General features: G+C 43.3%; 1 protein-coding gene across 2 annotated transcripts; it reads left to right on the forward strand.

The window, feature by feature from the left end:
• The first annotated feature begins 1,401 nt into the window (after positions 1 to 1,401).
• Positions 1,402 to 16,306, forward strand: mgab (MAX dimerization protein MGA b). 2 transcript variants are annotated; one of them, XM_088404126.1, is made up of 20 exons: positions 1,402 to 1,663; positions 2,972 to 4,062; positions 5,151 to 5,583; positions 7,088 to 7,187; positions 7,269 to 7,382; positions 7,492 to 7,599; positions 8,183 to 8,284; positions 8,368 to 8,692; positions 8,800 to 8,944; positions 9,396 to 9,615; positions 9,754 to 9,917; positions 9,983 to 10,157; positions 10,597 to 10,811; positions 10,903 to 11,121; positions 11,488 to 11,830; positions 12,378 to 12,814; positions 12,916 to 13,161; positions 13,640 to 13,751; positions 13,826 to 14,191; positions 14,768 to 16,306. In XM_088404126.1, the coding sequence occupies exons 2-20, from the start codon at positions 2,987 to 2,989 to the stop codon at positions 15,265 to 15,267; spliced, it is 5,400 nt and encodes a 1,799-aa protein (XP_088260252.1). In that variant the 5' UTR covers positions 1,402 to 1,663; positions 2,972 to 2,986; the 3' UTR covers positions 15,268 to 16,306. The 2 variants fall into 2 exon arrangements, with proteins under 2 accessions (XP_088260252.1, XP_088260253.1); XM_088404127.1 differs by having other exon boundaries at positions 14,771 to 16,306.
• Positions 16,307 to 16,803: the final 497 nt, after the last annotated feature.

Here is a 16,803-nt window from a genome sequence, read left to right on the forward strand (position 1 = left end):
TTTATTGCAGTGTCTTTCTATCACACAGCATTTGTTTTATCTGCCCAATAAATATTAAAGTGGTAAAATGTCGTACTAATAAAATTACTTCGTTAGTTCCAGGTTTTAGAATCAAGACAGGAAAGTGCATATATTTTAGTTCTTTGTGCGCCAAACTACTCTTTGTTTATAAAACTGGGAGAAATCAGCATCAATAGCAGCCTACCTCCTGATTTTTGTACTTTTGCTATTAAAATTTCAGTAGTGGCCACTTTATCGCAACAAAGCCACAAACATTCATTTAAAGCGCCATTAATTCTTTTGAGATTGCGATGATTATTTAACACATGAAAATGAATGACATAACGCATGTTAAACATATCTAAAAATGTTAGCAGTGTTGATCAATTAAATTTTACCCCCAAAAGCATCAGTCAGATTCCAAATTCTATTCATGTTATTGTGTTGCACATAAGTCATGTTAGCTTGCTCCAGTATTTACAGCCATTTAATTACAACAAATAATCCACAAACATGTTTTAAACAATCAGCAGCCATTTTAAAATGGTGAAAATATTTGACAGATTCTTTTTATGTCAGATATTTTTAAGGTATTGAATGCATTCTTATCTCATATTGTCATAATCTGTTAACGAACTAAGCTCACAATAGCCTCATAAAAAATGATTTAGAAGTTACAATCACCCTCCTGTGAAGTTGAGTCAAGAAATCTAAAATGAAAAAAATGATTTAGTTAGTTGGCTTCGTATTTCAGTTTTGTTGGTTTTTCTTTAATTGTCACGAGACAGCTGGCTATCTTGTAACTACATCAGTTGTTTAAACAGCAAAAAAAAATCGATTGTTTTAGCATTGCGACACTTGCAATGTTACGGTAGTTTTCAGTAGCCGCCATTTTGTCCCAACCAAGTCAACGACGAGTCATTGACGAACCGCTTTGTCAAATTAAAAAACAAAAAAAAAAAGTCACCACACTTGGGAAAGTCGCTCTCTTTTTCGGATAAGACATTGTTAATTTCGGCTGTTTTTTAAAAAAATCATTCGGGTGTAACGTTTTGATGACTTCAAGTTGACTTCGAGCTGAGCAAGAAGAAGCGTGCTCATTGGCTGTCGGGGAACCGTGGCGCCAATGCGTGACGTCATGGTCTCGTTCAACCAACGTTTGTTGTGTTCGTGCGTGAACTTCCATCTCCAAGGCCGGACCCCGGCGGCGAATAACTCTTACAAACATTTTGTGAACAACTTCTCTTAGTTTTTATTCTTTATTTCCATTTGGAGTTGGAAGAAAAAAGGGGCAAAATATCCCGCTTTGCTCACGCTGACTAAGCGAGGATCACGCGCTATTGGTGGAGGAGAAGGACGGGGGATGGGGTAAGGGGGGCGGGGGGGTGATTCTGTGTATGCGCCTCCCTGGCTCGTCGGCGTGTACGCGCGCAGGCTCGATCGATGCAAGAGAGAAAGATCCCGGCTTTGGCGTGGCTCCCTCCGGCCTCCATTATTTGCCACTTTGCCTCGACGTAGCAACACTTTGGGAGTGTTTACGTCCCTTCTCCGGCAGCAACCGGCCCACGTTGGCTTGCACCGCAGTTACCGAGGCCACGCACGAGGCGGGCCTGCCGGAGCGGAGAGGTGAGGCGTTTGAGGAAACTGCAACTTTTCCAACTTGGTGAGTGGCGGCCTGCCTAAGCGCTCTCTCTTTATTTATCTCCCCCTTTTTTGTTTCCCACTCCTAATTCCACCCTTTAGCGTGCCTTTTGGACGTCGGTAGTATTTTGACCGCCACGGGACTGCATTTGAGGTTGTAGTGGCGACGTGCCTTTTTGTAGCGATTAACACCTCTGTATGATTGTGTTTAGCTTTATGGCGTTGTCGACCTGTCCCCCTCCCCCCTGACTAAACCCGACGTTAATTGAATTTAATCTCGTTTTTAATTCCACACGGCAACGCGATATAGACTTCCGTGGCGTTTTGGGTTCATTTATTTCAAGTTGAAAGACCACGGCCCAGCCGTGTCAGCCATGTCCTCCACGCGGAGACACCGAGCTGCCATTGGTCGGTCACGCCGATGAAGGTCCCACTTGTAGCGGGAAAGTCAAAGTCCGTTTTTGTCGGTGTCGAAGCGAACGAGAAACGGCCACTGAAACATTTGAAAACATTCTCGCATGACGTCCCGACATTGGGAGTATAGGGTGTTTTGATGCGTTTCTGACTGTCTCAAAACAACGCACGTTCTCTACTGTCATTTTGGAAAGAGATCGATCATTAAGCACGAGGTCTTCTTTTAGTATAAATTGTTGTTAACCTTACGACATTACTATCTATGTATTTTTACTCGGGTTTACATATTATTCCTTTGCATCTACGGACTATGATCCCCAAACCGCCTAATGATATTTAAAGTTGCTTACAAGTTCAAACCGTAAACAAATACGAACTATTTAGTGGTTATGTGTTTGACAGTTTAACAAATATTCAATTTGTTTTATATACATATATCATTAACTTTCTTCATTAGCCGTATATATCTTTATTTTTGCAAATGAAAACTATCACAGTGTTGAAAATGGCATATCTCTTAATCGCTCAAAAAGCTGAAAAGTGGTGCGCTTTAATTTTTACACCTATAGTTGTTGGATTTACATCAAAGGAATGAAAGGAAAGGCTGCTTGGTGTGGCAGTGGTTAGCACGTCTACCTCACAGTTCAGGGACCCAAGTTCAACTCCAGCTCGCTTTGGCCTTCCTGTGTGGAGTTTGCATGTTCTCCCCAAGCCCACGTGGGTTCTCTCTGGGCACTCCGGCTTCCTCCCGCACGCCAAAAACATGCACGGCATGGATGGAATAAAAGGAGAGCACGAGGGCTGTGCAGCTCTCCAATAAAATAGAACACGGAATGGAATAGCGCTTGATCCTCGCTTAAAATTCAAGAATGTTTTGTTTATATTTTGCTCTAATCTGTATATTATTTTCATATAGGATCGAGTGAATCCAATGATGCCCACTACAGACATTGAACCCATACCCATGGAGGACGAGCATGTCGAGGAGGCGGTCATGGCTAACGCCCCCACATTAGGTCCAGTCACCGCCGTCCCGTCCTCGACACCTCCTTCTCCAACCACAGCAATCTCCATGGCGAGCAACAGCGACGGTGTAACGGCCCTCCACTCCCCCGCCGAGGCCAGCCCGGCAAAGCCTGCCGTGACACTGGCCGCTCCTTCGGGGGCGAGCCCGGCCGGATCGCGCATTGCCTCAGCATCTGACTCGGCCGCGTACGCCATGAGTATCTCGCAATCGGAGGTTGTGGATTTTGGCCGCCCGAATCCGGATTACGAGCACCCTGACACGGTGACGTGCGATGGCGTGAGTGTGACGCTGGAGAACGACCGCGTGTGGAAACAGTTCCACAGCTGCGGTACCGAGATGATCATCACCAAGCCGGGCCGTCGCATGTTTCCTTACTGTCGCTACCGCCTGGCTGGACTGGACCCGAAGCAGCAGTACAGCGTGATCCTCTCCATCGCGCCTTCGGACAAGTACAAGTACCGCTGGAACTCGCCCAATTGGGAAATTGTGGGCCCGGCCGAATACCAGGACCAAGTTCCACCGCAGGCTTTTTTCCACCACCACTCCCCGACCCATGGCTCGCACCTGACGGGCGTCATGCTGTCCTTCTACAAACTCAAAGTGACCAACAACCCCAACAATCTGGACGGCCACATCGTCCTCACCTCTATGCACCGCTACATCCCTCAGCTTCATATCACCCCCCTATCAGACGACATCACACAGCCACCGACCGCCGAACCCAAAAGCTTGACCTTCACCTTCCCGCAGACAGAGTTCATGGCAGTGACCACCTACCAGAATGTTCTTGTGACAAAGCTGAAGATCAGCCACAATCCTTTTGCCAGGGGCTTCAGGGCTGAAACGTTTGAATCTCATTCGAGCAACATCCTGGCGGAGATGCTGCAGCTCAACATGAAACCGCATGTGGAACAACCACATGAGGAACAACTGGGAAGCACATCTTTGGACAACACTGAAACTGATGCTGTGGACCAAAGGTAATCTTTTTGGATATCCTCCATTTATAGATGTGTATGTTTTTATTTGGCTTGGTTAAAAAAAAAATAACTGTTATAAACACAGCTACCAAATAACTAATCAAATAAAACTGCAACTAACTTTCACCCAAACATTCACATAAATGGAAAACTTTTATAATTTTTTTTGAGAATCAGTATTTTTATTTTTATTTTTTACTTCACTTGTGGCCCAACAAGCCACAAAACAGCCAAAACAAAGCAGATCTCATGCTATGCAGGGACAAGAAATCTTGTGGCATTCTAATCTTGCAAGATCTCGTCCCATCCTATTGAAAGTGCATCCATTTTATTTCAGTATTCATATGGATGGAACCACTTACATTCACCAAGGAGCCAAATTACTGCTTAATGTTTTTGCATTAGATGCATTCAGTGACAGACTACAGTGCATTCAAATTTCCATACAAATTTATTTCACATCAACGTTGCAGGACCGGGATTCAGTTGTGTAAACATTTACCTCCGCCAAGGAGCAAGATTAAACTACTACAATGTAATAGATAATCTATAACCTTGTTGGACGTTCTGGGCAGAAGAAGAACTGCTTTATTTAAAGAGCTGATCATGAACTAACACAGTTTTAATGTGTTCTCCCAGGTTTCTAAATAGACAATTTGATTTTTAATAACAAAATAAAGCAATAGTTCAGGGGATGCTGTTGTGTATTTATGATGAAAAGAAGTCTCCGTATGACATCTTTTCTCTCGTGAAGGAAGCCCTTTCAGACTTTACAAATAAACTTGACTTGACAATAGTTTATTTCAAGCTGCGCACTAAACAATTTTGCGATTTGCACAATTAACAGATTTAGTTGGGGGGATAAAAAGCTAGTCATCACTATATGTTGTACATTAAATGTTTGGTATGGTTCAGAATGTCTCATGCCCATAAGACGGCATACAGAAAAAAAGGTGTTTCTGGGGGCATATATAACTTTAAAAATGATTTCTTAGTTAACTACAGGACCCACACTAGTCCAAATAGTCATTAAATGAAGATGATGTGGTTTGAATGCTTTGCTGATTTGGATCTATGTCTTCACGCAGCTCACCGATAGCTGACTCTGTTTATCTCCCCATTGAGCAACAATCCAACACGGTCCTCAAGCCAAACACATCGGCTCCCGTGGCCAAGCCTCAGGCGGTCGCTCAATGTGTGCAAGACAGTCAAGCCCTTGGAGATCTCAGCAGGCTTGTGCCCAAACGTCCACGTACGAAAAGTGACGACGATGACGAATCGCCCAGAAAGAGGCCGCACGTTATGATTCCAAAAATATCCTGTGCAAATTCTGAGCCGTCCGCCCAGATAAGCGTTCATAGGCGACACGCCAACAGAAACGGGCACTGGAGCAGATTGGGAAAAAAATGGAAATCGACAACATGGTGGCCCGCACCTTGCAGGAATCCCTCAGGGGGCGTCACCGCAGAGGCTGAAGTGGATGAAGTTGAGGGCCACATTTTCATCTCATTCTCCACCAGGGTAAAGACCTGCAAACTTACCATCCAACGATGTTTTGGCTACTTCTCCAAAATATTGCAGATGTTCAAAACACACTTTTTTTCATACTAATACCAGTATGAGCACTCAACTTTGGAGTAATCACCGATACCAAGTACCAATACCACTGGTGCTATGGAGAAATTTCCCAATAAAAAACACTGATAAATAATTGTAAATAAAGACTTACTGTAGCTATTCCATTTTTTCTTAAAATTTGACAAAGTTAATGGTACTATTGGTTGCAGTCGTGAGTGCCGAAACTTTGTGCTGTACCAATACTTTGAGATTAAACTAATAAAATAATAATCAAATGCAGTTAGAGCAATAAAGGAAGACAAGGTCTTTTCATTTCTGTTGAAACTCCCAGTTTCTACTTTTTTCTGGTCAGCAGTTTTATGTATGACTAAAATACGTATACTATAAAATGTAAACGATGTTTATTTGTACAGGTTTCATCATTTATAGTGGCTTTAATACCTATGCATGAATAGATGCGTTATAAAATGGTTAACTAATCTGTCAAAAACGGTGAACTGTATTAGCAACATGATTTATAATTGTCATGGAATTGTAAAATAAAAATACTGTAATATAATACAATCATAATACAGTAATACATACTGCCTTATACTAAAATATTTCTGTGCGATGCAAAACATACCTGAATAATGGTAATACCCTATTGCTCATTGTTTTTTTTTTGAACACATTAAAAGATTTGAGAACAAAATAGAGGGTAATAGAGTATTCGTAGCTACAGCAGAATGTTGATTCACAAATGAATCGACTCTGTGACTCCCTTTCGGAATTACTGTGACGTTTTCCATTGAAATCGACTGAAAGGAAATTCCTGCATACCAGCCCTAGAACAAAGTTATACTTACATTTTTTTAATTGGCGTGAGGCCCAAAATATGTAGTCTCAAATCACCTTTATTTATAAGGCAACAGCTGTAACTGTAAAAAAGCAGAGAAATAAGTTGAACCTACCATTTATGAAAAAAATAAACACTGCAATGCCTTAGCCTTTTCACATGCTCTATCCTTAGACAACTGTGTTGCAATGTGAGATGTGGTGGCCATTTTGGACTTTTGGTATCCATGGTAAATGTAAACAAGGATGTGTAATCACATGAGTGACAGACAAATGTAAGAAGTTGAATTTGATTTACAAGGAAACATTGCTCACGATTATCAGCCAGCACTGCTAACATGTAACCCTCGAAGACTTTCACCTCTCTCCTTGTGGTTAACACTTGTTGGATGGAACTGGTGCCTCCTTGTGCCTGCTTCCTGTAGCTATTTTAGAACTAGAAAAAAAAAACCACTTGGCAATGTGTGATGCACAGAATCAATGATAAAAACGCACAACTGAGCATTCTGAGGCCACGCCAAGACTGCTCGTGAAGCCAAATTAAGAGTGTGAGCTTAACAGGGTAACAGGGTCGTATGCCTTTAAACTAGGCTGCTTTTCTTTGTCGCAGGAAGCTCTGGAGAGTCACGTCCAAACCGAGCCAACGCATAAAACTTCACCCGTATTGCCCGATTCCTCCTTGATGACTCCCACACAGCCAATGGAAACCGGTACGAAGCCCCTGTGCTGTTTTACCGCTTCTGTCCCACTCATTTGTCATCTATGAAATCTAATCATTTGACAAATTATAGAAGAGACCATTCCAGAGACGACGGAGGAGAAGATTGCTCGCCTGGAGACCATCTTATTACAGGACCTTAAAGTGGCCAAGCACAGACAGGTGATCCACCCTGTCCTGCAGGAGGGTGAGCACACACTTTCAAATGTACACAATCACAATGCCATTAAAAACAAACAGCCAATGTCAAATCTGTTTTTTTTTTTTTTTTTTTTTTTTTTTTTTTTTTTTTCCAGTCGGCTTGAAGTTGTGCTCTCTGGACCCCAGCAAGCCTATCGACCTTCACTACTTAGGGGTTCGCCTGCCGTTGTCACCCTTCAACCCACCAACACAGGACCATGACAGTAAGTCAGCATACATCACGTCTGAGACACACCCCAGAAAACTAATTATCCAATCAAAATGCAGCACTGGCCAATAAACTGGCACTTAAAGGGACCATGTGTCATTTTTCCTTATGCGCCTGTCGTAGCTTTAGGCCCTAAAGCTACTATTACTGCATTACGGTAAATGCAGCAATACACACCTCCTCCTGCTGCTCATAGCTATAACAGACATGGCGACCTCTGTAGGAGTGCCACCTCCCATGTAATATCATTTCATGATAACTAGACCTACGATTACATTTAAAACATATTGTTGGTCATTAAATATACATTTATTTGCAAGTGATTTGACAATTTGCTTACTTATTGCAAGGAAATTGCAAAGTTGGCAACACCGACTGGTTTTATAAAATAGCTCCTGTTTGCTACCATGTTATTTGTGGAAGGAATGGATGTCATTATGGACACACTTTGAATACAGAAGTCAACAAGTTCATGAAAAAAAGAAGGAATGCTCAATACATGGGATGAATCCTCCAGGCCTAGAAGTGAATGCGGCACTGTGACGGTGACAGTCTGATGCGGCACGTTTGCTTTGCAGGTGAGGGATTGGCTTTCATTTCCCGAACAGGAAAAACGAGTGACGTGACCAAAATAAAGGGTTGGAAGAACAAGTTTGGTCAAAGCAAGCAACAAAACGATGGTGAGCTGGCTTCTGCCTTATCCTGAATCCCTTACCAGCTTTTGAATATGCACTCATGATCATTTCTTTTTTTGTTTTTCCAGGCTCCCAGAAGAACATGTCGGCCTTCTGCAGCAACATGCTGGACGAGTACCTGGAGAGTGAGGCCCAGCAGATCAGCGAACGCGCCGCAGCCTTCTCCACGGGCCCCGAGGGCCCCGTGGCCTACCAGCTGCCCGCTAAGAGCGCCAGCTACGTGAAGACACTGGACAGCGCCCTCAAGCACCGCAAAGTTGCTGCTGACATCAACAACGAGCCCCTCCCGCATTCCTATAAGCCGCTGCTCTATGCTGCGTTGACTTCGTCGCCGCCGCCGTGCTCAACGACAACTGCGACCACCTCAACTTGTACTGATTCTAGTCTGCACGGGTAACGACTCGATAACAGTTTCCTTCTTGCCCCGAGACTCTAGGGGTGGAACCGTACATAAGAAGTCATTTTTGTAATGGTACATCTTCATATCGCCTTACCTTCAGAGCGGCCATCAAATCACCTGACCCACCAAATGCTGAGAAAAAACTGTTGGGGATGGAGGACGATGTTGTGAACCAGGGTTGCTCTCGAACTCTTCTGACATCAGGGAGGGTTTTGGCCTCTCTGGCTGCAGTGCTGACCAACAAGGTACAAAAAAAAAAGCAATCTCTCCTTTTTTTCAAATATCCACTCACTATTATTCAGATCTGCACCACGATGCTTAATGGTAACTGGTTGGGATGGGACGAAATACAAATCCCACAGGACTAGAGAGCTCATGATATTAGGTCCACCAGACAAGAAGAGATTTCGGCAAATTTTCTAATGCATAGTATCAACGCTCCAGTTTTTGAAATGACTGCAAGACTGTTGTCAATGTCGCGTGCACATGTAAACCTAAACAGTAGTCTCTTATGTTAGGCTTATTTTTTCAGCTGCAGTTAAACTAGTTTAACAAAATGCACACAGCTTGTGTTAGCTGTGGTGGTTGGCGTGAAAGTAAAGTTGAAATCTTCAAATGGATATTGTGACTTTAATGTGTTTAGTTTTCATGAAACAACCTTAAGGACTCCAGTTTTTCCTCCTGTTTTATAATCAGACGGAGCCCCAGGAGGCTGAGAAATCCCCCCCATGTCCAACTAGGAAGCCGGCGGGACCAGAATGCAGACAAGATTTCTGCCGACTGGGCTGCGTCTGCTCCAGCCTCATTAATACGGACGCGGACTTGCCCCACTGCCGCCAGCCTGCATGCATGTTTGGCTGTGTTTGCTCCATGCAGACAACACAGGATGGACCCCAAAGAGATGAAGCAAGTAGTGGTAAGATTAGCGGTTGGTTAACTTGATTGCATGTTTGAATTTTAGTTGAAAGAATGTACCACAACAGATTTCTTTTAATCCCTAAAACGTTCACAATAGGAGTCAGGAGTCATTTGGGCTTTTTGTGTTTTCTGCCAGGAGGAAGCAACCCTGAGCACAAGCCGTGTACCGCCTCGCCGTCTAATAAGCTGTGGAATCGCAAGATTGGTGACGCGGATCCAGATCCACTCTTTCAACCCAAAAACCTATGTGCGCCCCTCGTAAAGCCTGTCAAAGAGAATAAGGCATTTCTCACGCAACAGGTAGAATGAGTAAATAAACAAATGGAGGTTTTCCGTCAATGCGAAACATCAATTTGTAATTGCAGATTCAAGAAGTGGACAAAGATCCTGTGTACAAGTACCTGGAGAGCTTCCTGACCTGCGCACGCGTTCGTCCGTTCGTTAACATGCCGCCATCCCAAAACACCACGGATTGCGTTCCGACAAAGGGCACCAAGCGCAAGGCACGGGTTGAACATGCTGACAAGCCCAAAAGTCAAAGTAAGAAGCAGCACAATCATTTCCCACGCATTTGACATGCGTTTTATTAGGGATGACACTGACACGGTTGCCGTTGCTACTGATCACTATTGAACATACCGCAAGTCAAATGTGTTTTCTGCCGTTCTGACATCACGTCTTTCAAAAAAACATGCGGGGAAAAACCTGTCTAAATTGTCACAATTTAAATTTAAGTAAAGAAAAAAATGTTGATTATGAAAAAATTATAAAATGTAGTCATTCATTATTATGTGGAAATGTGTTATTTGGTCTTCTGTGGTTATAATATAAAAACACGGAAAAATGTATGCATGCCAAAATTGTTCATTTTCTTGCAGTCTGACCAATGACAAGTAAACAAATCTAAAAAGTATTTGGATTTGTATCTCTTGGCATTCCTACTTTTGAGTTTTCAGTATTTCCTCTTCTTCTAATGCAGAAAGCAGAGTATCCAAGGAGAAACCGATTAAAAAACAAATCGAGATCCAGTCGGCATGTCGCTGGGAGAAGGATCGGGAAATGATCTTGAAGACTTTGTGCACCCGTCTTAATCAAGATAATCTTTCCAAGCCCTATACCATTGGACCGTATCTCATCTACCCGATTGCCAAAATCTTTCTCCGGAAGCCCAGCGGGTCCAAACTCACCTATAGGGTAAGTTTTCTGTCTGCAATTGTTTTTTTTAGCTGATTTGGGGAGGGGGGGTTCTGTTGTAGGATGGGAATTAACATCAGGTGCCTTCCAGGTGCGCATAGGTCGATCAGAAAAGGGTTGCGGTGAACTTGAGGACCAAAGCACTCATGAAAAAGAGCCAGAGTCGAAAGATGAAGAGACTGACTCGGCTGAGGAAGACCCAGAGCAGCCCATGCAGCGCCCCGGAGTCAAACCCTTCCTGGGTGGCGTGTTGCCGGCCGGATTTATGGTGGCAAGAACCAAACCGGACCAGTCTTTTGAACCCATACAGGTTAGACGCAAGAACATGAATGAGATTGCTTGAGAGTTGAAAATGAAAAGCTAGCACTGTATATATTAGAAATCAGTTGAGAAACTCAATGCCATTTCACACTGGTAAATAATATATTAGGGTGTGAAAAGCAGAGGCTTTTGTCATGCAAACGTGGGAAACATTGTCCCCTGGTGGTAGGATGACAAAATGGTTGATTTGACATGTAAGGTAGTTTTTTTAAGGCTTTTAAAATGTTAATGTGTGTGTGTGTCATTTGTGTCCCTACATTTGCATGCATATATGGGTATTTTTTTTGCGTGTGGAATTAACAGGTCAAATTTCTGCAACGGATTTCTTACATATTTGTTTGTTTTCTAAAATCAGGTGAATGGTAAAACCTACAAGCATGTTAACCTGTTGCTAGGCAGCATGGGTTCACTGCACCCAGCCAACCGCCTAGCAGCGTACGCCACTGGCAGGCTGCGGCCTCGCGCCAACATCGCTCGCAGGGTAGACCATAATGCAAGCGCTGCTGGGCAAAAAGTTGACCCAAAACCTGCCAATCAAGACATGAATGCAAAACCTGACAATCAAGACTCGGATGCAAAACCTGCCAATCAAGACTCGGATGTAAAATCTGCCAATCAAAATTTTGTGGCTCACAGCAGATTGCTACCCTTGGTGATGTCAGCAAAGAACAGCACTGACATCAGGACCCATCCGCTTTGTACGTTCACTTTTATGTATCAGAAATCTGTGCGTGCTTTTGTCTGTTTATTTTCAATTGGCAATCAAAAATATTTGCTGTTGTCTTTTTTGGGGGGATAAAAATGGAAAACAATTAACATTCAATTGGTCATATTTATGCCATATAATAGCTACGACTTTTTCTAAACAAAGTCTCTCGTGTGGGGCTGCGACCAATCGTTATATTAATTGGGAAATCAACATTTATAAAAAAAATATCTTGATTTCCATTCCACTAAACACTTTATGATCTGATTGCTCGTTCGTTTGTAGTATTCAGATAATGGATTGTGGATACCCGTTTTCAAAAGTTAAAGTCTTATGTTTGCAAAAGTCTTATTCTGATTCCACACAACGCTAATGAGTCTGCTTTCAAGGAGGACTAAAGACATTTCTTGTTGACAAGCTGACATTCTGTGCATTTAGACAATTTTTGACTGCCTATTGTAAATAAAAATAATGAATGTGGATATCATACCTCCTTGAAATGATCTCCTTGACTCTTAACATGCGTGTCCTGTCCTCAGTTTACTTGTTGCAGCAAAAGTGTATGACACAGGAACCCGAAAGTCCGAGGCCGCCGGCCTCCCCCACTACCGTCAACCTCTTCCCGCGGTCGGCCCGCTCGCCCCTCTCACTCACCGTGTCGCCCTCGTCGAAAACGCCCAGCTTCTTGAGCCAAAGCGGCACCTACTCCTTCAGAATCAGCCCGGCGTCCAATCCGGGCGAGAAGGTCAAAAACCGTCTCGGCTTCGCCCTGCCAGGCGGCTTTACCCTCCTTCGCTTACCTCAGCCGGAGCCCCCAAAACAACCCGAAAGCGAAGTCGCTGAAGAGGAGGTCTCCGCCGGGAACGTGCCAGCGGCCGTTAACGAAACCCCGGCGATGAAGGACGCGCACCTGAGTTGTTCTTCAGAAGACTGCGAATCCAGTTTGTCTGATGACAGCGCAGACCATAACAGTGAGGTGAAACAAAACCTTTGATACATGTTTCACAAGTGAAAAACACTCGGTAGCGTTCCTCGAAAATATGCAAATATTTGATGGATATTTTACGACATATTTAGGCGGACTCCTCTGTAGACGTCGAGACCATCGAGGCCTCCAAACAAGAATTGACCATTGCGAGACTGAAGGAACTGGCCCAAAGTAAATCCTTTTCAACGCGCGACTCGGACGACTTCAGGAAGACGAAGCGCAGGAACCATTCCTATACCGAGAAGCAACGCCGCTCGGAGCACCGCGCGCTTTTCGACGAGCTCCAGAATGTCCTCGGTCAAAGCGGGGGCTCCAAACTTAACCTTCTCAGAATGGTTGGTGTTACCGAGCTTTCCAGTTTTTTTTATTTAACTCATTCAGTGCCAAGGACGAGAATTCTCAGCTTTTAAAAAAGTAATAACAATAATAAATAATAAAATTCTGGTCAGATACATTTTTTTATTGAGAGGAGCTGTCAATCTTGACTAATGCTTACCTAAGACAATTGAGCACTGTAGTGCTAACAATGACCGTTGGATGGCAGTGTTTCCACACTTATAACACAGCTATTATTTACATGTAATTCAAAGTAAGGAAGTCAATCTTTCATTTGATAGCACCCATATTTACATCAGCATTGCACACAATATTCTGTTGGCCTTGAAAGATGAGTGAAAATGCAAAAAATACTGGCCCTCGAGAGGTTTCCTTTTCCAACGTTTGCCACTGAAAGAGTTCATTGTAGTTCATGGAATTTTGTGCAAACATAAATTGTGACCTCTACAACGGCATCTTCTGCTTGTTGGTTCTTAGGCTTTGAAGGAAATCCACACGCTGAGATCAATCTCTGACATCCTGCTGGAGAGGAAGAAGAAGCTGATGCAGATCCAGGCGCTTCACGTGAAGAAGTTGTCTTCCTTGTCTGGTGCGCGCTGCCGCCACCGCCGTTAGGTGACAAGGTAACCGTAAAATCTGAAGTTTTTGTTTTGTATTCATTAGGAAAGCCCAGCGAGCTGATCAGACACAATTTGAAAATCATCTGGTGTAGCTCAAAGCAGTTAGGTGACGCTAAAGCTGAGCCTTTCTTCAAGAGTCTGTACCAGTTCAATAGGGAGCTTGCCCAAGTCCCAGCTCCACCGCCACCACCAAAGTCTCCGCCTCCCGATGTACCAAAACACCACCCCGAAGCCCCGTCGCTTCCACCTCCTGCGCCCCAAAATCACATCCCACACAATGAATCGCCACCCACGCCGAAGCCCAAGTGTGTTTCACCCCCTACTAGACCGGTTCCATCCCCACAATTTGCCATCCCTCTGATTCGCTCCAAGACGGGCAGACTCATCCTTCCTTCATCTATGAAACCCGGTAAGTTTACAACCAGCGTGTTCTTCTTCTCGGCCTTTCTTAAGTAGTTAGCAGCAAAACATGGCTTTGTTCCACAAAAACACCTGTTTCTGAGTAGAAAATAGAGAAAACAATCTTTTTTTTGTCAAAAGGAATATGTGACATCTCAAGCTACAGAAAACGAGAATTGGGGGAAGAAATCTAAATATTTTAGGTAGTCCCCGACCACAACATCAAAAAATTGCTATAAAAATAATGATGGCTCATATTTGCTGAATATTTTAACTTTTTATAGTTGAATACAAGTAACACTGTCTCACATAAATATGTGCAATGAAATTTGTTGATGAGGTCAGTCTGCGGACCTGTCATTCAGAACGAAGAAAATTTTAATTTTTCAACATCAGATAGTCAAGATTCAAGAGTTTTATTGTCATTTGCATAGTAATACTACACAACGAAATTCCTCAAACACACATTCCACACAATAGAGCAAATAATAAAGTAGGCAAAAAAAAATCAACTAAAAAACTGTAATGGGGCAATAAGGGCATTGATAATGTACACTTCCAGTGACATATTTGTATATTGTCTTAGCAGCCCAGGGCATCTACAGGCTCATGCTCATGAATCCTAACCAGGACGCGGACGTTACTCCCCCGTCTTCCAATGCCGACTCAACCGTCCCCCCGGACGAGGCGTCACCTCCCGACGCGGCCAAACCCGTAGACCAGGACCGTCCCCCGGAAATAGCGGCTCCTGAGAAGGAAGTGACCCCATGCTCTGATTCGAGGCCGTCTTCCGCACATCGGGCGAGAGGGAGACCTCCAAAGAAGCAAAGGTTCCACAAAAGTCAAGAAATAGAGGACAGGGATTCGCCATTTCTTCCGGAAACCAAAGCCAAGTTCCGGCCCAAGAAACGCGGGAGGGGGCGTCCCCGCAAAGTTGAGCGTTTTGTACCCCCCAAGGTGGCCGTTGGTGTTGAGGCATCAAGACCGCGCACGCGGGGCTCCCTGGGGAAGGACTTCCCCAGTGCCAAGCGCCGAACTTGGATAGACGTGGCGTTGGGGCTGAACCCCGATGTGGATTCCGAATAGGACAAATGTGACCGACCTCAGGCCGGGTTGCTGTGAAACCACACCAGATGTGCCTGCCTGCCTTCCTGCGTGCGATTTATGCCAGGTTGGCAAAAGCTTGTGAAGATGATAAATCGTCATGGGGAGTTAAAAAAAGGTTTTAAAATCCTCCATTTTGGAAAATCGGGACTCATTCAAACATTCACATTTAAACATAAATGTTTTTTTTTGTTCAGAAGACATCCATGCAAAATCTAGTAACTCCTGTAGTCATTCACATCAACTGCTCAATCATTTTTTTTTCCGTAGTTGACTTGAGTATTGATTTAAATGAAGCTCACAACACAAGGTAAAAATACGACAAAGCAACAGTTAATCATTCCCCAAATGCTGTGAATTGTGCTACCATAAATAACTATTTAAGTTCCTTGACTACCAACCTATTAGTTTGTGAATTCCCGTTGTTTTTTGTTTTTGTTATGCTGACAAATGACCAATTTGGAATTTGTATCCCCAGTTTGTGGATATGAGGCCCTGGACCACTGTGAATATTCAATGCTGCTCACTGGTCTCACTTAATAGAATATTTTGGTACCAGGACACCGAGGAGCATCAAGTGACCTGCTGAATGTAGCTCCATGTAAGATGTTATGAATTCCACCGCCTCTTGTGTTTTTTTGGGTTTTTTTTTTTCCTCCTCTTATGTTTTCCATTTATCGGTCTGAAATAAAAGCATTTGTAAATGTAATTCACTGCATTTTAGCACACACTACTGTCACGAGAAGGTTTTTAGGAGTTAGGTTTTCGGTTGGCCTGTGGAAATCTTTTGTTTATTACAAGCACTTTGTTTTTGATAGTTAAGGGTTTGAATCCGTTGACTGCAAACTGATGAGCAATGTAAAGAAGCCCATGAGTTGTATCCATTAAAAGGACTAACATTGCGAAGAAATTAAATGTTTTGGGGATTTATTTTTTACTGTACTCATTTTGAATCTTTTTTGGCTGTTAAATGTAGTACTTGTGTAGCCCAAATAAATTACATTTATTTAAAATGTTAAAAGTATATTTGTATTTTATTATTATACCACTGTACGCCAGGGGGTGTCCAAACCTGGTTCCAGTCCGTGGACCGACTGGTACCAGGCCGCACCTGAAATATTGATGTTGTGGAACTGGGTTAGTTTATCTTTACCAGTTCATCCATTTGTGATTTGTGTGGCTTGATCTTTGTTTTTTGGCGCCGCCTCTGGCCGTTGTTGATAATACATTTTAGTGAGGAAGGATGGCGTGTCTTGAGTTGAGAACAGTAACTTGGCGACTCACACATTGTTCTGTCTCTGACCCATGGGTAAGTTGTCATTTATTTTTTAAGAATGTTTTCCTTTATAATAAAATGCCTCAAAATGTTTTCTTTGTTGATCCAACAACATGCGACTGTGAATAACATGCTAGCTAATGTTCATTATCTTCTATGTTATATAGTGCTGCCTTGTATGCATTTAGCTTGTTAGCATTTTCATTTGTGCCAGGTATTTCCCTTTGGCAAATGCAGTTATC

The sequence above is a fragment of the Hippichthys cyanospilos genome, chromosome 20 (assembly GCF_059441005.1).
Source record: "Hippichthys cyanospilos isolate Australia breed blue-spotted pipefish chromosome 20, RoL_Hcya_1.0, whole genome shotgun sequence".
NCBI classification, from domain to species: Eukaryota; Metazoa; Chordata; class Actinopteri; order Syngnathiformes; family Syngnathidae; genus Hippichthys; species Hippichthys cyanospilos.

Bases quoted from the DNA above. Each gene is read 5' to 3' on its own strand.
- mgab (XM_088404126.1), top strand. From the start codon at position 2,987: ATGATGCCCACTACAGACATTGAACCCATACCCATGGAGGACGAGCAT. The intron at 7,188-7,268 runs GTACGAAGCCCC...GACAAATTATAG, and splicing joins CACACAGCCAATGGAAACCG to AAGAGACCATTCCAGAGACG. The intron at 10,158-10,596 runs GTAAGAAGCAGC...CTTCTAATGCAG, and splicing joins TGACAAGCCCAAAAGTCAAA to AAAGCAGAGTATCCAAGGAG.